This window comes from Linepithema humile, chromosome 6 (genome assembly GCF_040581485.1).
Source record: "Linepithema humile isolate Giens D197 chromosome 6, Lhum_UNIL_v1.0, whole genome shotgun sequence".
In the NCBI taxonomy this organism is placed as follows: domain Eukaryota; kingdom Metazoa; phylum Arthropoda; class Insecta; order Hymenoptera; family Formicidae; genus Linepithema; species Linepithema humile.
Window position 1 is genome coordinate 13,895,503 of NC_090133.1, and position 25,093 is coordinate 13,920,595.

The window sequence follows — 25,093 nt, forward strand, 5'->3', positions numbered from 1 at the left end:
CTTTGCTCCACGCGTTACTTTTGAAGAGACGACGATGCGCGACGTATTAATTGCCTCCTTTTAGTATCTCGTACCGTCGTACATACAGATCATTCATTTCAGACACGCAATGTACGAATAACCCAATTTTTCAATCGCGCCACATAATTTGTTAAATCGAAAATATAAACTAGCAAAAGCGATAAATAATATATGATAAAATTTCCCAGGACGCGAAATCAATAATTTTTGCTAAATTACATTACAGCAATTGACCGAAAAAATTCCAACACATGCCAGAAATTGCAATATGGTAATCCAGGAAATAAAAAAAATCTGAAATTGAAGTTAAGCAAGAAAAATTGAATTAATTGGCTGAATAAATTATGCTGCACAAAATAAAGCCATAATTAGCGAAATAAGTAAAGACTGACCTAAAGATGTATTGGAAAAAAAGAAAATAGAAAGAATAATTTAATGCACCTCATTTTTTTTCAAATAAATTAAATGGCTTTATCGCTTGCAAATTTATCCAATTCATTTTTCCAATTTTCCGCTTAACTTAATATATAATTTAAGATCCTCTTTACTTGTTGGATCGGTGTATTTGAAAATGAGAAATGTGCAGCAAACGCGCTGAAACGATAGGTTCTCTGTGCAGCGCTCGTGCCGAACGAAACTCCGCCCGGTAACTGTTTCGCGCCCAAAGATCGCAAGAAATTCTCCAAAATCCTCACCTGTCGCGCAGCAGCGCGGATCAACGAGGTACGAAAGCGGATAATTATGATCGATGACGAGGACGAGGATCTCCCTTAAGCGCGGCTCCCAGGGCCACGGTCACGTACGCGACTTACGACGTGCTCTCGCAGTACGTACGTCCGCCTCTCTCGTACCTGACGGTCCCTCAAGAACCGCCTCGCGCGGTTCCCATATCACCGATGCAGAAATTCAAATTCGCCGTCATTAATAAAAATTAAAGAGACATCAAGAGCTGGTCTACTAGACCGGGTCACCCGGCGGCCGTCCGTGCGTGCGTGTGTACGTGTGTTTTTCGGGGTTGCAGCCGCGTGTAGGGACCTCAGGCCCACGGGCCAGCCACTTTTATCTTACCTGCCACGGCACAATAGCGTGAGACTATGGACCCTTTGTACTTGGCTTTCACGATGATCTGCATACGCGCCCCTACGATACAGCCTGGGGCGGCTATCTTGCGCCGTCGAAAAAACTGTACGCGGTTTTTTCACCCGGATCGGTTCCGGCAGCCCGACACACCGGTGCTCGTGTCTTCGCTGAAAGCACCCGAAGCACTTTTTTTCCTCCTCCTAAACCGGGTGCTAATTTTTTTTTAACCCTTTAACGGTGCACCCGCGCGGAAAACGGTACATTCTCGCGATGAATTCTTAGTCACGTCTCGAGACACGAGATCGTCCGAAAACACAGTCGCGACTTGAGTGTCACCGACCTTTTACCGTTAACCTTGATACTCAAAATCCAATCACGTGATTACGAAGAATGTTTTAGTGGCAAGTTTGCATACATTTTTACGGAGCCACTTTTCTACTTATTACAGGTAATAATTTTCATAAATATGTACACATTCCAACTTACTTGTAAAACCATTACGGACAAAATAATTATGCTAATTATTTATTCTAATGAATAATTACTTTATAAATTAAAAAAGATGAAATATTATGTATACGTAAGATATCATATTTCACAAAGCACATCGGCATGAAGCAGGGTAAGATTTTTGCAAACATAATTTTACGTCAAGTAGACACAAACTGTAAATTCATTGCGGGTTCCGACAGAGCGCGATATGAAAAGCTAAGAGTCGCAGAGAACTGTTTCCGCGTGGACGAGCAGAGAGATGAATAACGAACACGATCCAGGAGAGGGTCTGCGCGCCGAAAACTACGGGAAAAGGACGGCCATAACTCTATCCTGGGCCCAAATGTTGTGACACCGCCGCCAAAAAGGACTCGGCGTTAGGTCGATGCGTGAACACAGCATCCTTTCATTGTTTCTGTTGTGCAACCGAGTGCAATATTCTCTGCGCCGCGAGGGGTAGTTTTCGATAAATACGGTTGCAACGACAAAAACAAAACCTGATCGAGAAATCTGTGAGAACGCGAGAGTCACAAATCGATACACGGGGAGCGTTTTCGCAATAGATTATTTAGAAACGCGTTGTACACGTATATTTGTATTAATGTGTATACCAATTAATTATATTATAATAATTCTTAATGCTATTAATGACAAAAATGCAATAACAAAAACTACGTTACGATTAAAGGAAATTCTACAAGAAGCGTTCAGGGAAATGTATATTTTCTATAATACGTATAAAATTAACAAAAATCGTATTGGGATATCGTTGTACGATGACGCGATATAAATTGCCTCAGCATGAAACTTTCTACCGGTTTATTTTGTTCAATGCAAAGTGAACGTTAGTCCCGTCGCTTTTTTTTTTTGGCGCGTCACATTGCCCTAGAAATTCATTAGCCAATCGCAGGACACGGCTTCGTCACCCAAAGGCTGTCTGCGGATAGAAAAAAAATCTTATTTCAACACTGGTCCCTTAACGAACACTCCGCACCGAGACAATGAACCGTGCTTTATTTCTTCCCGCTCTTTTTTTTTTGTCTCTCGCCGAACAGAGACAAAAATCCCGTTGCGCAATTTGCATGCCGGCTGTCGCTGGTGCGCTGAAGGTGCATGAGGAAAAAGCCGATCGAAGAAGTAAAAAAGTGCCGCAGGGGTTGCGAGAACCATTATTTTAATTTTCGTACTGCTACCGTGTCGAGGGGATGAAAATGACGACGCGAGAAAGAGAGAGAGAGAGAGAGAGAGAAAGAGAGAGAGAGAGAGAGAGAGAGAGAGAGAGAGAGAGAGGAGAGCGGGGAACGAAGAATAGTTGCGAAGGAAGGAAGAGAAAAGGATGGATGAGTCTTCTTTTGCATAATCTTCGTCAGGGGTGGTGTTTCGCGCGAGGCCAAGGATTCTCTCGCACGAAGAACGATTCCAGTTGCTCCGGGGGGGTACGAGAAATCGGCCGAAGGTGTTTTGCATCTCCGGCAGCAAATGAAACGGCGCGGGGCTCGCCGGATGAGGCGCGCCCCTTCTTCGCCGAGAAGAAATTACCCTAAAGAACGCCTCTAAGCGTTTTAAAGGATTATGGTCGGGCAGGCGGAAAAAAGCCCGAAAAAAGGGTTGACCACCCGCTGGGCGAAACCGGCGACAGATTACAACCTCCGAAAATGTGTTGCTGATTTCGCACATGACACAGCTACAGCGCCAACATTCGCGATCAATATGTTTTCTTCACCTTTGCCAGCACACCGTCGCTATCGTATTCTTTGACAACTTTTCCATCATCAATTCGCAATGAATGCTGAGGACGCACTGTTACGAAAATGATTTCAACGGCATTAAAACTATAATTATATTCAGTAGAAATCTAATCTAAAACAGCTTATTTTCGTTATAAATAAAAATTCCCAAGACTTTTATTGAGACCTGACGGTTAGGTCTTGCTCGATAATTCGTTGGTCATGAATCGCTCACCGAGATAACGCGATCAGCCCCTCGAGAGACGAAAGGGTGAAGCTCTTCCTCTCGTACCCGTATGCATCGTATGCAGATTGGCCGATTGTCTTGTAGGCTCATTCTTTTTCTTCTCCCAACTATCGCCCCCCCCCCCTCCCCTTCCCCCGAAAACTTTCACGGAACGGTGTCCCGTGAGAATGCCAGAGACATTAGCATGCCGCGGATTATTTAAATCGTTCCCCCGTTGTCGTGGTTCCTTGTTTTTTGCCGGGGCCTCCGCGAGAGTCCCATGGCGTGGGTCTCTCGTGGGCACCCATAACCATAGACAAAAACCCGGGGTGAGTCTTCACCCGGTTGGAGGAAAGAAGAAGAGGGGGAGAAGGAGGAAGAGAAAGAGAGAACAAACAAAGTTTCGGGACTAACTCTTCCGCGTGTTACAGGTTCCACGACCGATAAAGAGCGTCCTCGAAATGTCTACCGCGTCTATTCACATTCAAATCCGATCCTTTTTCGCACTGTACAAAGATAGAGGGCACACCCTAATTTCTGTCTTGGAAAAACAAACGAAACCCCTATCGCGAGGCTTCTTCACGATTTCGTTCTAAGGAGATTGAATAATGGATGCGTAACGCAGTTATAATAATATCGCGGACAATTGCAAATAACAATTCCATCGAGTAAATATAAATGATAAAGATAGAAAATACAGCGTTGTAAATTTTAAATATATGAATTTTATGTTATTCAAAATTCTTTTTAATCGGCTCTCTTTGCTAATCCTCTTTTCAGCCGCATCCCAAATGGATAGCTACCTGATTAACGAAGGAAAAACGCTACGTAACCGTCACTATCGATTCAAATGAGCAACTACTTTTCCGTTATTCGCTCTTTTCTCTTATTCATTCCCTTTCGCGCGAATGCGCATACATACCTTTTTCCTCCCCCTCAAAAGTCTTTTTTTCGCGCTTCCGTCTATTTGTTTTCTTTCTTTCTTTTTTTTTTTCTTTTTATCTCGAGGTGGAACCCGACGAAAGAACGCTGCTATGTAAAGCGATCTTCAACCCTTTTTGGCGCCCTTTTTCGCCGTCGTTTTTCGAGTCGTTTGTATCCCACCTTTCCTCTCACCCCCATCCTTTCCTTTTCGGTTTTACTGCTTCATCCCTTTCCAACTCTCTTTGCAGTCTTTGTCTCTTCCTCTCTTGACGGTCTCCTCTAATCCAGTCTCGTCTAAATTATGCAGGATTCTCGTCCGGAGATAGCACGCGAAAGGGTGGAGGAAAAAAAACAAAATCAAAACAGGGGTAGCGTATTTCGTACCGCTGACACCGCGCATTGAAAAAAAGCATGTCGGACGGGAATTTCTTTCTGCCATTTCCGAAGGCTTGGTGCTGTCGTTGTTACGCATTTAACGGTGTCTTTCTTCCGGCCATTTTTAATTCAAGCAACGTTTTCGTCTTCTTCTCCTTATTTCTTTTTTGTTCTCCAACCGTTTCTCTCCCTCGAATTTTTTCTGTCGATTTTTTCATCACGACTGTAGGTTTCATTTAAACGCGCGAAGAACACAGTTATAGAAGAATAATACGAAACTCGATGTTACACATGAAGTACTACTTATAAACTTTTGAAAGATAAAAGTCTCGTGTACGGTAAGTAAAAACTATTTAGTATTATCTACTATATTTCATTTTCGTACTTAATGCGTAATTTTCTTACGTCACCTTCTGATGTCTAAAAAATGTACTGTGTATTTCTGTCTGATATTTCACTTACTCCGTCTCGCTCGTTAATACTATAAATATTAATCTTTTTATATAATTTACGCGGTTATTAAATGTATTATATGTATTTTTTTTTTGTTACACATTTTATAAATCTTAACCTTTATATATTTTTTGCAATTTTTTTCAAAATACCGAGTCTTATTCGGTAATATGCAAAGCAATATTGAGTAATAATGTTCGTCGGGATTGATAATGATAAAAAGTATATGATTAATATTATAATTTTTTAACCTCTTGCGCTGACGTGCATAACACGTCGTCGGTTAAAAAAAATTTTTTTCTCGTCGTCTAAAATTTTTCATAAAAATGATTTCAAGTGTGTTCGCTGGTGGTTTTAGTTAAAATCATTTCTGTATAAATTTTAAACGACGTTACTTTGAGGGTTGGACACGCGCGCTGAATTAATTTCCAAGCGCAAGAGATTAATGCAGTTTTCAACAAATAGAAATATCAACCGAATGAAAACAATTATAATAAAAGCGTACTTACGTCACTGGAAAGGCCATTATTCCACGGATAAGGTGGCTGGGGAGGGGATTGTTGTTGATGGTGAACACTGACGCCAGTGGCCGAGTGTGGATTGTGAATGTGTTCCGCCATGACACTAACCCAATGGGCCAGTCCACCACCACCGGTGGTCGCTGGACCCGTGCCACCTGTTCCGGTCCCACCCGTCCCTCCGCCGCCTCCGCCGCCACCACCGCCACCTTCTTCGCCACCCTCCGACCACGCAAACGAATTTTTCTGCAAAAAAAAATCATTAATTTGTTAAAAATGTATATTTAATATGAGCAACTCTTGTTCTTCCAACATTTTGCTAAATAATAATATTTATCAAAGTGTCAAACTTATTTCAGAGAAAATATCAATAAAATACTTGTGTCAAAACTTATAATCTTGGAAACCGTTTGCATCAATAAATTGCTTATTTCTATATTATAATTGCGGGCATATTTGAAATTCTGAGAATACCTAACTTCAAAGACATTTTTGCATATCAAATTCCTAGAGACATTAAAGCATTAAGAAATAATTAATATAATTAATTAGTTTGTAGTTTGAAGAATAAAAGATGTTAGACTTTCTTGCATTAAACATGATGATTGTTAAACTCGTTCATTCTTGTCCGACTGGCGAGACAACATTAGGTATTCATGATCGAGTGCGCGAAAAGAGTTAGCCCATTAATAAATTGATCGATGAATCGGACGGCATAGAGCCAGAAAATACTCCCATCAAAACACATAAAACTCATTACATAGCTTTTTGTCGCAAACCACATTTTCTAATTTCGTTCCTTCACATATGATATCAAATTAAGCGCGACCAAATATGCGATTATATACACAAAATATACGCAGAATTTATGTAAATTATTTTTAAGACTGGTCTTACAGATTATTTTATTACAGTTGCATCATTGAAGAAAGCAGTTTTCTATTTATCTATTAATTCTTTTTATTGTCTACGAATATTCACTGAGAAAATTAAAAGAGATATTCACATTTGGAACTTATACTCTGACGAATATATCAAGAAAAAAAACCCCACCATTCGTAGCGTATAGATTACTCTATACACGTAAAGCGATCAACACACATACACACATTTATAAATTCGAATGTAATTATACCGATTTGCGGCATTATCGATCGCGGGAGACGTTCTAAGAAATTCATAGCCTCAGACAAAGAAGAGAAAATATACGTCGGACGATAGCCAATCAATACGTCGTCGAATGCAGGAGCGATGAGCATATCGGTTATAAAAGTAGATGCAACTGAAATCATCTTTGCGGGATGCTTTCGTGAGATTCTTTTGTACGATATTGGCTTCACATTATCCGTTTTCATTCTAACGGAAAATTTTATAATTTTATCGTATAAAATTGCTTGTCAAAATTCAATAATATTATTAGCATCCTTTTAAAGTCCCTCCGCAATTTCATAATCGTACAATCTTTCTCCTGAGCATGAATACTATTCTGTTCATTGTCGACTGATTAAAAGCAACTACTTATTTTTTCACTGTTTCTTAAAAATCAGTCACAATGAATTCTAGCAGTATAATTCCTGCATTTTCTGATTAAGATTAAAAAAATTTCTTTTCTGTTTATTATAGTGGTCTTCATTACATCTCTCTGTTCCGCTGGCTTTCTATCCCTTTTTCATTTTAAACGTTTAATCAAATATACATATTGGGTAGTACTTAATAAATGATATTAAATAATTAGGTTTTATATCGTGTTTTTTTTTCGCCAAGTAAAATCTCGACCCTTCATGGCACAGCTAACTAATCGGGGTAAATTGTTAATTGAGGGGACCCTGGATTGAAATCGCTAATTGCTCACGCAGCGGTGCATCGTGAGAAAAACGTGTTACGAATCGCAAGTATAATTATTAGGTTCTCGAATAACCATCCCCCAGAGCTTACCAGGGGTGCCATTTCTTAAGAGAGTTTCATAGGGGGATGATATGCGTTTCATTATTGCAACTAACTTAATTACATGTTCTCGAGCATGCAATACGAAGTTTGCGACATTTTTTGCCCTCTTTAAATTCGATATAAGCTCAGCAATTTTATTTCGTTTAATTTTGTCTTAAATAAATAAAAAGGCATCAGATTGAAAAAAATAACTTAAATAATAATTAGTGAGAAAATATAATCAAGACATTTCGTCTCTTAACAACTGCCATAATTATTGACAGTTTATTTGTCAAATGTATAATATATCTTCTTTTTATTAAGCGTATTATAATCTATTTATTTTTTCATTGCTGTTAATCAATATTAAACACAACGTTACAATTCCTTGCTGTCGATGAATGTGAATAATTTAAATATAGGTCGGATAAACTTTATTATGACTCTCGGTGATCGTGTCCGTAATATACTTTCTAAGTTTGGCCGCACCTTCATTGCTCTCCGCTTATCGGCAAAATCCAGATTGAGAAGTAATTAAACGTTGATTGGTTACTGACAAAGTTTGATGATTGATAGCGTAACGGATAGACGCGATAATAAATGCGTTCGTTTATCGAGCTATCTATAAACCCCGTGAGTGCTTGGCTTCAATTAACTTTCCTATTACAACGGCCAATTAAATCAGCGCAAATTTTATTTATAATAATAAAAAGATATTACTAAATTATTTTAAAGTAAAAATATATAATTTACAATGAAAAGCTGATTGCAAACAATTCAATTGATTAACTCGTTTGTTTTAAGAAAAATTAATTCTTATATAAAGGAGGAATATTGCAAAACCAATAAAACTATAAAATTGAAACGAGGCAAACACGCAGGTGCATGTTTATGGATTTGGGTCAGGAATCGTCATAGCTTCGACTAAGGCAAGCCAAAACCATAATTGTGCCAAGAAAAGTTCTTCCGCCGTTGTAACTCGGACAAAAGCAAAAGGAAGCAACAGGAAATCCTCAGCAACGGGCTACTACTGCAGCAAATTAATAAATTATAACATAAAAAAGTTGAAGTGTCAATCGAGATCTATTTTGCAAAGATTAATTAAATTTGTATCTTTGTTTACGCTTCAACAGCTACTTGAAGTGATGTACTAGTCCATAAATGTGATAAAACAATTCAATAAATAATAACGACTAGTGTTAATGAAATTAAAAATTTAGTATTTAAATATAAAGTAGTCATTCATTCTCAATCATTTTAACTTGTCGTTAATTTGTTAATTTAAATTTCACAAAAGTTAACCGTTTTTACTATCTTTACTGTCAAGTGCAATTTGCTAAATTTAATTTACCAATTTCTTTTATAATTTTCTTTACATTCGCATAAAAAGTGTCCAAAAAAATGACCAAAATATTACAAAGTAAAGAGATTCTTTTACGAAAGTACCTTTGTTATTAGAAATCGCAAATAGTTGTGTGATGCAATGTCATCGACATCTCAAAACAAAGTACATTGAAAACATTTAAAGAATCAAAAACACAGATTGTTGTCCGACAAAACAAAATCTCGGCTCGGCCTCGCGCTTTATGCTCTCGTTACGCGAAAACTCGTCGCTGCTAACTATGCTCCAACTTTTTAACTGACAACTTATACCGGCAACGGACGCCTCGCAGCCAGGTACGGTAAGATGTATTTTATCTCGCAAACAGTTGCGCCGACCTGTCAACCGGCCTTTAAACTCTTCGCTAACTATCCTTACGATCCTTGGCGACATCATCTACGTCCTCCTACTTGATTCTCTCTCTCTCTCTTTCTCTCTCTCTCTCTCTCTCTCTTTCTCTCTCTCTCTCTCTCTCTCTCTCTCTCTCTCTCTCTCTCTCTCTCTCTTTACTCTTTGGCGTTCTTTTATTCGCATTCCGCTTATATACTCCTAATGTACTAAATATTGTGTCCATGTAACGTTCGTTAAACTGTGTATTACAAGAACTTTTCAAGGAAAATTCCAATTTTTTTACTCTGAATAATATTCGCATATTACATGTTCTATATTGCATGTATTTAGAATTATATAAAATAAAACTTATAATTAAGAATTATTAAGCTGCATTTGAACTTATCGCTCTTTCTTTAACACGCGAAGAAACATTTCAAGGATTTCTTTTTATTTTTCAATCTGATACTATTCTTTTAAATTTGCTAAAAAGAAATTGTACATGCATGTGTAATGTATGTATGTGTCTGTGAAAAAAATTTGCCGCCGTAGCAATAAATAAAATACGCAGCAATTTAATAATGTACAATGCAACGGCAGTGTAAAGTTTCTCAGCAGCTCGAATCTAACCTCATCGTGGTCTTCTCGATGAAGAGCCAAGTTCCTCGGAAAGGCGGGCACGCTGCTGACGGTCAAACCCTTCAAGTCCTTTAGCTCCTTCAGTGCGCCGAGCGCGTTTAAGTTGTCCTTTAGATTCGCTAGATTGAAATTAATCCCCTGCTCTTTGAAATTGAGATGCCTGTTGAGCACGGTTTTGCCTAGCGCGCTCGCCAACAAACTGTTGTACAACTCGTTACGTAGAATGAACTTTCTTTCGACACTGCTATCGTCTTTGCTCGCCTCGTCGTTCGACGAATCCGAGTCCACCTCGACGGAAGAGTTCGAAACGACACTCATCGTGGACATTTTACCGTTCTCGTTACACCAATTTGACGCAATGAAAAATATCTTTCTGGCTCTCGATGCACAAAAAGCACCTTTTTCTTGGTCTCCCTCAAATCTCGCTGTTTGCCTCTCTTTATTTCAACGAAGGTAAGTTTCAAAATTGCAAGGACCTAGTAAAATACCTGTACATGTGTTCCTTGTATATATGTATAGGAATATATATATAATTAAATAGGTTCTTAAATTGTATATATATATATATATATATATATTTATTTATTTATTTGTTTGTTTATCTATTCGGTAACCCTTCTATTTATTTTACTTATTTACTTCGTACTCGGTTAAGAGGATAAAAACACCGCGCGGCGCGCGCGGTCTGAGAAATTGCTTCAAGAGCCCACGTGGCACATTAACGCGCAGTTAAAAACTGCTTAAAGAGCTGCAAGGTCGGCTTCCGAAGTCGAGTGTTGTATCCGTCCACAGATTCCATGCTGTTTCGAAAAAATAGGCTTCCTTTCACGCGCCATGACTTAGTGCGGGGAAGGATTCGGAAGGAAACATGTATTTCTCGACGTCTCGTCTTCGTTCGCGCCTCGAGCCTCCGGTTTTATTGCCTGTTGGCGAAGTCAGACGCCATAAGACACAAGTACGTTGCTTATTTATTCCACCTCCTCCCACTCCTCTTGGCAGAAGGCGCTCCTCGCTGTTGTACAATTAGCTTCTAGCGAGTATTATTACTATCACTATGATTGTTAGCGGACTAGAACCGAGACTAAAACGCTCCTTCTTCCTCCTGCTGCTCCTCCTTTTCGATCACACTCGTAATCTCGAACGCGGTCGTAATCAATACGGCCGAGAAGGAGTTTTTCGTACCCTTAGTGTATCTAAATTTATATTATTAGTGCGCGCCGTGATTCGTGACCGGCGCGAATTCGAAGGAAAAAAGACCGCGTTGCATTTAGGAACTTTTGCGCGCGCAGCTCATTACGCATGGCCGCGGGCTTTCTAATTGGCTGGTTAATTAGCGCGGGAGGCTCCATTCTCGTCGCGGACACGAGGTTCCGACGTGCGTCATCTCAGTCTCCTCTTTTCTCTTATTCTTCTCTCTCTCTCTCTCTCTCTCTCTTTCTTTCTTTCTCTCTCTCTCTCTCTCTCTCTCTCTCTTTTTCCTCCGGTTCTTCCTCCCTTACTTGCCTCTACTTCTCGCTCCCTTAATTTTCTAAGCTTTGGGCTAAAACACGTGAAAAATAGGAACTTTGGTTGATCGTCTGGGATCTCTCCCGTTTTCTCGCGACATTAACGTCGATGCTGCATCTTCTTCTTCGTTAAGATTTGCCCCTCAATGAGAACACGCAGCTTCCCCTCCGATCTCGCCTTCCTCCACCTGGTCGGATCTCTCCGTCGCCAGGAAGAAGAAGAGGAAGAGGAAGTACTGAAAGAAGCAGAAACATCTTCCTCGGTGGCGCAAGGTGGCATCGAGTAACATCCCCTTAAGCCTCCGTTACGTCCGGCGGCGGCGTCGTCCTCGTGGTGTATTCGTAAAACTCGTTCAGGAGGCCGCGCGGCCCCCCTCTCTTCATCGTCAGCGTGAATGACGTCGTCGTTGAGCCGAGCGTGGCCGAGCGGGGCCTCACTCGGGCCCGATTCAACGGGCCCTTTGGGCCCCCTCGTGAATCGTGGACGACGTTCAACTCGCGTTACTCGCTGGCGTAGTGGTGGGGGTAAACGTTCGGTCAGTCGTGCTCGAGCCTCGATAGAGCGTGGATGATTCGCTCTTTCTTGGTGCACGTATGTATTTTCTTGCTTTATTAGAAATGTGACGAGTGGTCTCGCGACGGCCGCGCGACGTACACTCGCCGGTAACCGTTCGCTTCCTTCCGTTTTGCGGAACCGCACGGTGGCTCGAGAAGGGGGCCCTCTCGAATCCCAGTTTCTTATGTGAGCGCGACCGCGCGACTGGTTGATGCAGTCCGCGGCGGAGCATAAGGAAGCGGAAGCTCGGCGCTCTCTTTCTCCGTCCTTCTCTCCCTTTCTATCCTTCCTACTCCTACCGCCGTCTCCTTCCTCCTCGATCTCTCTTTCTCGCGCTCGGGGCCAAGGAAAGGCGCGCACGCTTCGCCGTGGCCGCCGGCGTCGTCGTCGACGTCGTCGTCGTCGTCGTCGTAGTAGCCTCCGTCTTTTACTTCCTTTTCCTCTCTTCACCCTCCCACCCTGCAGTTTCTCTCGCCCTCTCTGTCCCTCTCAATCCTTTCTTTTCTCTCTCTTCGTTGGTCTCGCGGACGCGCGGCGCCGCGCGGCGCCGCGCCGCGGTAAGAAGTGGTAGATGGAAGTAGGAAGGAGAAAGAGGCAGAAGGAATAAGAAAGAAAAAGAAAGTACGAAAGACAGAGAGAATCTCGAAAGTGGAGGCGGAGGATGGTATTGCGGAGAGAAGGGAGTATGGGGTAGAAGCGGGTAAGGGAGTAGGGAGACGTTGCTCGCGAAGAAACAGATAAATATAGATATTTTTCCTTCGGCCGACCACCTGAGGAGGGGGTGCAAGTAAGAGGGTGATGGAGACGGTTCGTAGGGTGGGAGTAAAGGCGGCAAAGAAATAGAAGGGGGTGGGAGAGTGTGTTGCACGCTCGCTTCCCGCCCCCCGACCGAATTGGAAAAATGGAAATAATAAGAGTCGCCTCCTAGGGGGTTGCATGGCGCGCTGCACGAGAGTTTGGAATCGGGGGGACGAGGCGGGGGCGCGTCGGGGTGGTAAAAGAGAAGTACGGCGGTGGAAGTGGGTGGATGGGGTGGTAGGAATTGTGCGCAGTGCAGCATGCGCTCTGACGACCAGAAAGCACGACGAGGAATCGATGTGTGCGAGTGTCACGTGTGTTCGAAGCGGGGGCGAAAGTAGGGGCGGTTTGGAAAGATCGTGGCAATGCCGTGTGTACACGCGCATCCGTGTGTTCGGCAAAGAATACTTTGACGAGTGTGTCAAAAGCAACATGGCTACCACGTAGTCTTTCGACGTTTCTTACATCAAATTTCACTGCTTTCTGTGCCCCGGCGTGGCAAATCCTATTTAACGCGCGTGTTAACTTTTTTTACAAATCACTTGATTATATTACACCAGAATTTTTTCTTTTTGTTAAATAAACATGAAATATCTGAAAAAATTGCTCCTGTCTGTTTGTTCTAGTTTCTAGAGTTTCTAGCTAATAGTTCCATTAATTATTTTCTCGCACTAAAGGTGGGTAATAAACATCCATTTATTTATATATATATATATATATATATATATATATATATATATATATAACATAAAGTATATATGTATACACTTTATTTTAAAATAAAGAGAGAGAAAAATAATAATCCAACTTATTTAATTTTTATTTCAAGGAATATTGGGAAAGTTCAGCAATTTTTTGTTAAAAAGAGATGTCATGACAAAGAAAACTTTTCTGAAACATCAAAAAATAGTCTGATCACCTTCGGGTCTCGAACGTTATACGCTTGTTACGATCGATCGACGTAAAAGATTCAAACCAGCCAGCCCAGAGCACGGAATAATCGACGCCGCAAATATACCTTAGCCTCGTTTTGCGAGAACGCTCGCAAATAACCGACGAGACAGGTGGGCCGCGGGCGCAGGTAGTGACGCGCTTCTTCTCGAGTGGCATCAGTTTTTCGGGTTAGCACGAATGTACACACGCGGAAGCGCCATTCAAAAGGAGAAGGATAGAGAACGTGACTCCCCGACAGTTTCTAAGATTCATTCTCTTCTTTAACAGGGAACATAATCGCAGCGAAAGCAAGAGCAGGCGGGAAAGATGTGCCTAATGCTTGTAACGGTGCATCCCTAATTACCATTATACCATTGGTATGCAGATAGCTTCGCACTATTGGAGAACCCTTTCTTCCTTCCGCCTTAAATAGCCCGATGAGGCCGCCCTGAGCGCCACCCTTTTCCCATTGCGGTGTGCCATATTCGCGCGCGCGGTATTATTTGTGTTTTGGTTTTGCGGGGTGGAGTAAACCGGAATAAAAATTTCACCGGTGTCGCACAATCGGCCGTGCCCGGAAAGCTCTATTCCGCCTTTGATTTCTCATGCTTTCTCAGCATCTCATCTTCCGGGAAACGGTCGCGTCCCTCTATTCCTCGAAGCTTAGAAAGCATTACGCTCGTCACGTATGCGAATGCCACTCGCGTGAGAAGTTACCCTTTGAAGTACACAAAGTTGTGCGACACCGTGCGCAACCCTTGCTTTCTCAATACTTTTCCAATTCTATTACTGCTTACAAGGCTATTACTCCAGACTGGAAAAGTACAGTGTTGCTTCAAGCGTAGTTAAGAAAATAAGCTTCGAGAAACTTGTATCACTGATTTACATAATACACTACGATTCGATTATACTCTTTTTCAAGCTTACAATACACATTTGGATTCGTAACGTTGAAGAGCTTCAGCATATTTAGAAATAAGCGAACGCGATATACCTTGTGATAAAACATACGTAGAATGAAGACCTCGGTGAAGGTAAGTTTATATTAAACCTTGCTAATTCAAGGAACAATATGTTCGGTAAGAGACACGACAAAGTGGAATTACGAAGAAGCCGCGAAGAAGAGGGTAGCGAAAATTAAAGAAGCGCTAAGCCGGGCGCTAAACCGAAGAACCACTTGTTGAGCAAGCTTGTGGTGGCAGCACGCCGGTTAGAGGAAGATCGGAGCGACTCGGAAACGAGGGTAGTGAAGGGAAAGGGGCCACGGATGCGACGACGGCAAGGGGGAGGGGGTAGGGTGCACGGATATGCAGATGAGGGGCGGCCACCCCCGTGTAACTAACTTCTAACTTTCGCGTAACGGCCAGCGGCGGCCTTCCGCCGGCTTTACACCGACAGCTCTCGCGCGACGAGTTTTCGTCTCCCTTCTTGCGTCTCCTCGTCCTTACAAAATTAAATCCGAGCATCGCCACTCTAGACTTTGCAACCCGTTAGACTCTTCAATGGTAAGGTTGATTTCGAGAAGGGCAGACGCCCTAAAAAGACAAATGCCTCTCGAGCAACTCTAAAATCGAAGAATTATTTATTTTTTCTATAAATGATTTTTATTCAATATAATTGTGAGTGAACACGTTTAAGACGTAATGCGACATCGAGATAGACTGATAACTTTCTTTTACTTACGATATTATTTATTAGAATATTTCGGTTTTGAAATAAAAAGTCTAATAAATTTTTATAGTACAGATAACTTTTTAGTATTCGTAATATTCTAGTCTAAACTAGAACTAAGATGATATTTTATAAATAAAATAATATGCACAATTCACCTTGTGATTATAATATGCATTTTCATATTTTCTTTATGTTACCATTTGTTATGATTAAAAAGCATAATCACACTCTAAACTACACTTTTTAATAAAAAAAAGTGATAAAAAATTGTTACTTTCCTTGCAAAATTCTTTAATTGAACTAATAAAGTGATATAGTATAGCAAAAATTGCATATGTCACTCCGTCATACAACTACGAGGGTCAATTGAAAAGTTCCCGTCCTAACCAAGAAAACACATGTTTTTGGGTGGTAAAAAATTCATTTCTCAACGTAGTCTCCTTTCAACTCAATACATTTGGTCCACCTTTTATTTCAACCACTCAAACCATAAAAAAAAATTATTTGTCCAAACCCACGCGCTGGTTGCCGCGTTTGCTGACAATTGATCAAAAGCGCGTGCGGCTGGAGCATGAATTAAGATTCAAATCCGCTCCCGTATCCCTCCTACTTATCAGATCTGGCTTCCAGCGACTTCTTCCTCTTCCCAAATTTGAAAAAATGGCTTGGTGGAAAAAATTTGGATCAAATGCTGCCGTGGAACACGCTGTGAACGAGTATTTTTCGGATTTGGACAAACAATTTTTTTTTATGGCTTGAGTGGTTGGGATAAAAGGTGGACCAAATGTATTGAGTTGAAAGGAGACTACGTTGAGAAATAAATTTTTTTTCATCCAAAAACATGTGTTTTTCTTGGTTAGGCCGGGAACTCAATTGACCCTCGTACAAAAATTACCACAAGACATACCTAAGTGATAATATTATATATATATATATATATATATATATATATATATATAATAAGCCTGTTGCTATTTAGTTATGCAAAAAATACTTATGATTCCGAGAAATATTCTCCAATTGAGGTTATAGAAAAAAAATGACTTGGGCATTTCTTGTACCAAGCCACAGATATATACATATTTAAAAAATTGAATACGCCGGTGATCTGTGCTTTTATGTATCTATATTATACCTAAAAGAAAAATAGAAAAATTATGAAAATTGTTTGCAAGAGATCGTCAATTAACATGATTTTACGACATAATGCAGTTGAAATACGCCTTTCTAGTTCCTCGGAATAAAGCGAAGAAACCGCGAGACAACGGAGCACCGCAGTACTTTTCCATTTCTGGACGTTTTTCCGTTCGCCGGCCCGTCGAAAAAAGCCAAAGAGAAGGATGCCTGGCGCCGGGACGCCGGCGACGACGAGTCTCGACCCAGATATCCCGTCGTCGTCGTCGACAACGACGACGACGTCGTCTCCTCCGCGGCTCCGGCTTTTCTTATTTTTCTCTTTTGCTCTCCCATCGTGAACGAACCCTCCCTCCAGCGTCTCGGTTGAGGTAGGTTTTTCCACCCTTTCCATCTAGCGCTGCCCTCCGAACATCGGCTTCGCGCACATATCGAATCGTTTGTGTCCGACGAGACGACTGCGTATAACTGTCCTCGTAAGAATTCCTGTGCGACTCGAATGATGAACAATCACGCTCATCTTACGAGTCATTCGTGAATCGCTTTCAAGTGCAAACTAAAAGCAATACCAGTGCGAAATCGATCAAAAGTTTCGAATGAAATTATAAACACTTAGATATTTGCGTTTGCACTGCAAAGATAGTTTCCAACTGACATTATAATCTGTTGCTTTATTTAGTTTAAAAATCCATCTATTCGGAGCTGATAAAATTAAATAACTAGAGAAATCACATTTTGTCGTAATGTATCTAAAAATTTTACGGCACAAATATTAGAGATAAAATTGCATGTTAAAATAATACGTCGCTAGTTGTTATAAATAATCAACCTCAAGATGCTACCTTTTCACACCATTATAATTACTAGTGTGTAACTGCACATGCACAAAATAATAAATTAACTAAGCGATATGATCGGTCGCGCGATTGGTCGCTGCTGCGGGAAACCCTCCTTTATTTTTTTATCGCGCCACGGCAATCTCTATGGTGCCAGCCATAGAAACCCTCATACGCGATACGGCCATTTTGAATTATTAATGTCTGTATATGTAATGCTGAACATCACATTGCAAGCAAAAGTGAGTACAATTGAGCGAATATTATTGAAAACGGTGACATGATAGATGACAAATCAATGTAAACTCGAAAAGAGAATTTTGTGTCCGAAATTTCGACGACGACGAGAAACCTGAATAAACGTTGAGCAACACGAGGTGCGTATAAGTTTATGTGGGCTAAATTGTTTAAGGGTCGGTGTGTCCTTAAGCTAAGGCAAAAGGTTGTCTGGGGCGGCGTCTAGCCGTGTCTATCGATTATCCTCCGTCCTTGTCTGTCCCCTCCGATCTTACCGTCCCTCTTTCGCCGCCCCACCTCTGTCGTTCGTCTATATAGCTGCATCTCTATCCTTTTTTCTCCATCTCTCCGCTGTGCCTCTCTCTCTCTCTCTCTCTCTCTCTCCCTCTCTCTCTCCCTCTCTCCCTCTTCGATTCTCTGTCCCATCGCTCTCCACTGTGCTCCTGACCTGTCGCAAACCGCCTACGCACTTATGTATGATCCTTAGACCCTTCTTATGATGGCAGTTCGGGAGTCTTAGTTGTGAAGGATAACTTCAGCTTATCAGTATTTATTATTAATTTTTTACCTACAGTAGCTTCTTTGTTAAAAAAAATATAAATTTCCCATAATTATCGCATATTGTTAAATTTATTGCTAGATTTATTATTTTAATAAAATTTATATAAATATAATAACTAATATAATATATAATAATATAATATATAAAATAATATAATATATAATAAAAAAATATTATTTATGTAAAACATACAAAATGATTGTATCATATAAATGAACAGCGAGAAGCTTATTAATTATTAATTGAACCTTATTAATTATACTTTAAAATTGTATTTACTATTAATGCAAAGTTTTCAATGTCGAGATAGATTTATAATGTATTTAACAGGTTAAATGTTATATAATCTGGTGAGGAAAATTGATGGATTGTTAATATGAAGTATATTGATGAGACCGTATCAGTCATATTACCTTCACGCTATATATCGTGATCTCAATAAGTAAAATTGTACATCAACTCGGATGTCAGAAACTTGCCATTATATCAGTCTGCGAGATAAAGTTACGTACAAGTTGAGTTCAAGTGCTAGTGTAAATATTAGATAAAAAAAAAGCTGTAGCAAAATTGCAATAAAGATTGGTGCATAATGAAACACACGTCGTGCACTCGCTTCAATTGTCAAAGTATTTTGAAATGGCTGGAACAACATTTCGCTCCTAACTATTTTATTCGTCGCATAATGCGTTCTGAGTCGTTTGTAATGTACCGCAAAAGGCATCGTGAAACGCGGAACGCAGCATGAGCAACGAGATGACGTACGGGATATAAAGCAGGATATTTCATGTCTCACTATCAAAGAAATGCAAAAGAATGGTGAATCTTTTTAATAAAAGTTGAAACATGATTAGAAATCGGGAAAAAGCGCGGCTCAACATCATATTCTCTCGGACTTTTTGCATCGCATTGTCTGGTATGTCTATATATGTCTATATTTTAATTAGTATTTTTAAAAATTGCAACATCACAAGCCTTGCGGCTGCAATAAATACTACACGCACCGTTCTTGAGCTTGTTTCGTGTGAACACGCAGTCCGGCGCTATCATTTATTTATTACATCACATATCCTGGAAAAGTCATCATTATTTGATCAAAGAAGCGAGAGAACGGAAAATACCTTATTAATTTTTCATTAAAATTCTTGACATAATAATAGAAAAATAATTTAATTGCGAAATTACTGCCGTAATAAAAATAAAATCGCCGAAATGAGACAATCGATGTCGTACACGTGCAACCCAATTCCAACTGTCGCGGCAATCCATTTAACTGGATCCTCTAAGTTTCTAATATCGAGTATTATGACGTACTGCAAATGCCAAATGGCATGAATAGGTTACAATCAGGAGAAATCACCTGTAATAATCCCGAGGAACAGAGGTGCGTATTTAGAGGTGTCAGCGGGTACTCCAAGTGGCGATTTGCGATACACGCGCGCGCGTGTGACGGACAGGTCGTGACCTAGGCCGTCTTGAAGGGCAGACATTTTTTAATCGATAACCAGCCCCCTCCCCCTCTCCCACCCCGTGACGACCGACACCCCCGAAGGCGGCGGAGGGTGATGAGGTCGGTGACTAAAGGGGCGGCCAAAGGGGGTAAAGGAGAGAGCGAGAGAGAGAGAGAGAGAGAGAGAGAGAGAGAGAGAGGGAGAGAAAGAGGGAGAGAGCGACCGCGACGATCGTGGAGGCGTACAGACGCCGCGTTGTACTTCGGTGCTCTCATACCACCAGCCTAAATAAAGGCCCATCCCTTAAAGCGGATCGGCTCGAAAACATTGTTAAAGGGGATGGAGCGCCGAAAGTAGTCTTATCCGGGCGAAACGGAGGATTGGCAAGCGCCGCGACGATAAATCACGACAATGGAGGACTGTTAATAATAGCGCAGAGACGGCGAAAATTCTTCGCGACGCGGGTATAAATGAAGCTAGACACGACCGACTTGTGATAATGTGAAAGTCGATTGCACCAAGTATTCAGTGCACAATTAACCTCCAAATCGTACTGTAAAATATAGCAAGTACCTCCTTTTTTATTACAATTTCATTACATTTGTAATATAATAATTGTAGAGCGTGAGAGATATTTAAAAAAGAGAAAAAACAGTGCCACGATGAAATAAATTGTGTGTAATATAATAAAATAGCGCAATTGTCCGAAGCGCGATTTCATATTAAAATAATATTAAAATAATCGTGGTCCAAAAAAAATTTACACCGCCTTTGAAATCTCGGATTAGTTGTTAACAACGCTTCTATAAGACATAGAAAGCCACGTGCTATTCTCACGATTAGTTAATCAAGACGGTTGAAAAGTCTCATCGGCGTATTCACTGCGATTTTTCTGCAATGCTGTCTCATTCTTTGCCGCATCTCAAATTTCGTCGGGTTACGTCAGACTACGTAATAATAAAAAAAAGAAAAAAGAAAAAGGCAATAAAGGAGCGAGAGCGGAGAACTCGGGGCGAAACGGCAAAATATTGTTTTTCCATTCTTCTCGCGGGCGACGATGGCGAGACGAGGTGCGAGCGGTGTTTTCAGAAAAAATACATCGCCCCCGTCGCGCCGCCCCCGCCCGCGGCATGTCGATCTGTATTTTTTCCGCCCCTGACCTCCCCCCGCGCCGCCATCGTTATATCTTGCTCCTATGGCGAACATGGGGCTTGCAAATTTTGAAACGAAAACATCGGCCGAAAGTAAAACCAAATTTGTTTTCTGCCTTTTTGCAGTCACAAAACAAGGTAGGTGTAAAACTACAATAAAAACTGTAGTATGGATGGAAAATAACGTTCCATCAAATCGTATCCCTATTTTTTTACTTGTTATGTTACACTTTGGAAATTGATCACCGAATTCAAAACGCTGCTAATTACTTTTTGTTGTAATAAGTGTTCTTTTCTTTTTTTAAACAATTTCAATTTTAAATTGGATTCAAAATAATTTATATCGTAGAAATAGCATATATCGTCTTGCCATTAATAAAATATATATGGATATCCTGTCTTAAAATTAAAAAGTTAAATGTTTCAATATTATGATTAGAAATTGGAAAGAAATGTTTGATGCAACAAATTTCTGTTATCTTATACTAAATAATTTATGAATATTTTTCGTAAAATATACAAGCTAGTTTTTAATCAATAATGTTTTTTGCGACACTTTGTTACGTTACGTGTCTTTATTACGTCAAATTCGGACAAAATTAAAAAATAATATTTCACTAAAAAAAAAAAAAACAATTCACAATAAATTCTATACATAGATTTTAATACATTTTTATTTTGAGGAGAGCTAATCATCTGAGACAGCGCTATGCGTTTTACGAAAAAAAATCGATATATAATACCGCAACATCTAATAACTATGTAATTTCACTGTTTCAAATTTTGGACACGGCGACAACGATGTTGTTACATTGTTACACCGATATTAATTGCACCTCTGTTAACAATTAATATCTTTTTAATAATTCGACGAATCGCGAGAAAAGCGAACGAGCGCCGTGCGCAGCGTGTATGGCCAATTTATCATACAGTAGTGCTTTATTTTATAATAGCCGGGATAATTTCTGAAACGATACGCGGCTCATCCCGTACGTCGCGTTGTTCAAAAGACAATTGGCAGTTGAGAGAGAAGCGAAATCAAAATTGCTTGAAAAACGCGTCGGCGCTAATTACGACGAAACGGCGAGAAGCGTCAACGTCTCGTTAGCGCAGATTTTGTTAATAGTGGCGTGCACGACACGAGGTTCACCTGTTGCGTAAACATGGTAACTCTAGGTATCCCAGAATCTAAACGAGCAATTTCAAGGGCACCTAATGTATCGCACATTTTTCGCTTGGATCGTTATCACAAATTAAATATATGATTAAATAAATAGAGTAAATGAATGTTATAATTATAATTTGCTTTTATAATAAATAATATTATCGCGATTCGAATGACGACAAACAGAAAAGAATTAATATTTTGAGCAGTTTGAATGTGACACCTATCACCGAAATGACATAATATTTGTAAAAATAATTGATATCGCGGCCCAAATCATCGAGTCGATCTGTCAACGGACACTCGCGCACTAATCCCGATAACGAAAACAGCCGTTCTGGCAGCGGGCAACGATGCCAGCGGAGACAGAAGCATTTAAAACACGATCATATATCACGCCTGGATATTATTTTTATTTTCGGACGGAAAAAAAAATTATCTCTGTCATCCTTTGCAACCTGTTGCAGCGCAAACGCTACAAGGGGGAAAACAAGCGTTCGGATTGTCAAATAAAAGTAATTGAGAGAGTGCGTCGAAACGGTCCGCGGATCGCAGCCAGTCGTTGTTTTTCTGGATAAAAAAAAGAGAGAATATTAAACGGTTACCTGTTGCGATCTGTTGACCGTACGAGCGAACGATCGACTTTTAATAATGAAAACGTAAATAATGCTTTATGTTACACACAACCGATTGCAAGACGATTTGAGACAACAAAACTGAGATATTCTTAATTTTCACTGTTCTTGGTCGCAAGCGATCGTAAAGTAGTATCGAAAATGGCTGTATAAATGTGTGTTTGTGTGTATAGTCCGGTGCATTTATCTTTTCTATTATTGAATTTCCACAGCGTTTACATAAAATTTATGAAATTTTCAATATCTCTCTATCGCGTATTTTTCATCCAGGTCATTTGTTTGCGCTTTTCAAAGAGTTTACGTTTGTTCAATTAAATCGGTTTATTTATCGCACCTGTGTTTGATTATCGTTGAGTACACTTGACACACATCGATATGGATTGATATTTGTCTGTTTTTCAATTCAACTGTCGCGGTAGAAAAATTCAGCGCAAATATATCGAAGGATGCGTAAGATTTCAGCAAGCTCCCTCAATAGTAAAATAGGTATCTCCCGTTTCACATTGCGTGTTTTCCATGATAATCGAGCGCCTTAACCGACGCGGCTGCGCGGATTTGTTCCTTCGGATGGTTCGGGCGATATCCCAGTTCGGGGTAGCGCATCCCTTGCGTTAGGGGTTGGTAATTCGAGGCCGGATTTCCCTCCTTCGTTCGCGCTAGGACCTCCCGAAGTTCCCTGTTTTATCCACCGTGGATAAGGGTTGGCTGCCCGCCCAAAATCTCAGGGGTAAATTGGAACCTTCCGCATCGCGCGGTGGTAAAATTCGCACAGGACGAGAAGGAAGGACTCTGGGCGATATAACATTCAAATTGCTGCACTGATAACCATTTTCCTTTCAATTGTTACGACAACTGCTGGTTTCAACCCTTCATATTTGCACCATATTGCCTTCAAACAATAATTCATAATACGATAAATATGCTTTGGAAACTTGTCAATTTTAATCATTTCTTCTATACACTTAAAAAATCTAATATTATATCTTTTATTTTAAATAAATATCTATCAATATACATATATAAAAAAATAGTTTTATTTCCACAATTTAAAAAAATCTCTGCATAATGAAAAATACCAATTATTATTTGTAAAACATTGTTGCTCGTCTGTAAAAAAAAAGAAACAACTTTCGTAATTCATCTTAATTTAAGAATTTTATTTATATATCGTGTCATGTACGTTTTTGCAAAGCTAAATTAATTGTAAATTAATTAAATGGTATTAATTATTAAACTCAAAGCATCTTTATCATAAATTATCTCATTATCATAAATTATCTTGTGAAATTGATTTTGCAAAAAAACGCTTATGCAACAATCTTTTCTTACATTCTTTTTTTAAAAATGCAAAAATGCAGACATTTATTTTAATCGAATATTTTATTTAAAGTACGGCGCTCACGTGAAAGGTGAAGGAGATAGTAAAAAACCTTATAAGTAGTAATTTAAATAACGTTAAATATTAATAACGTTACATGTGCAGTATAAATTATTATATGTTGCATCAGTAGAAATAATAATGCGTATTTATGTCATATAAAAAATCTTGAAATATATTTTAGTGTATTTTCAGAAGAAAATCAATTTCAATCGTAGAAAATATTATAAAAATAAAACAACTATTTAGAATCATCGTCAAAAGTGTATTTCTATGATGGTATGTTAAAATTTCCAGATGCATAAAGTCATGTAAAATTTAATTAGCGTTTACTATGAAACAGGTGTGCTTATTAGAGCGGTCAATTTTTTCACATAAGCGTTTACCGAGCGAAAAATCGGCAAAGCCTAAAACATTTCCAAACAACAATGTTCAACTACATGCCAGAAAGTTATAACGACAACATACATATCTTCGGCACACACCAGTGCGACCGATATACACGATTAAAAAGAAATGAGATGTTTAGTGTGCCGATACCCTTTTGGAACACAACGCTTTTTATAGTATAACCGTAAATTACAAAATATTTTGCGATGAAAAGATTATTAATTGCAATTTGAAAGTGTTCCAAATAATTGCGGATTTTTAAAATAAATAAATTTAAAATATCTACTTTTTTTGTCAGGCAAAACGCAGTTTGGTTAACACGTAAATTAAATATTTATTTGTAATTAAATTTTGCCTGTATTACGACTTTTAAGTGTGCTGTGTAAAAAACAATAATACATTATTGGAAAATACAAATTTACTTATTGTACAACTCAATACATACCCTTTGTAATAAATAAAATTTCATATATAACTCTTAATTGTTATTACACCAAAGTTGTAATCAGTCTCTCAATTACGTCTATTTTTACGTTAATCTTTTATCCTTGATGCCATTTTTTATTTTCTAATATTATCTTCTCAGAATTTAATTTTTG

General features: G+C 39.6%; 1 protein-coding gene across 2 annotated transcripts in view; it reads right to left on the reverse strand.

Annotated features, from left to right (window-relative positions):
• Positions 1-25,093, reverse strand: part of LOC105674000 (zinc finger protein rotund-like) — a 151,342-nt gene that overhangs the window by 91,791 nt on the left and 34,458 nt on the right. Inside the window, exons 1-2 of one of the 2 annotated variants that reach the window (XM_067358008.1) lie at positions 10,084-10,612; positions 5,808-6,062 (exon numbers count right to left, since the gene is read on the reverse strand). In XM_067358008.1, coding sequence (XP_067214109.1) covers positions 5,808-6,062; positions 10,084-10,419 — 591 coding nt within the window. In that variant the 5' untranslated portion in view covers positions 10,420-10,612. Of the gene's footprint in view, positions 1-5,807; positions 6,063-10,083; positions 10,613-25,093 lie in introns of those variants that run through there. The other variant, XM_012370030.2, reaches the window with a different exon arrangement.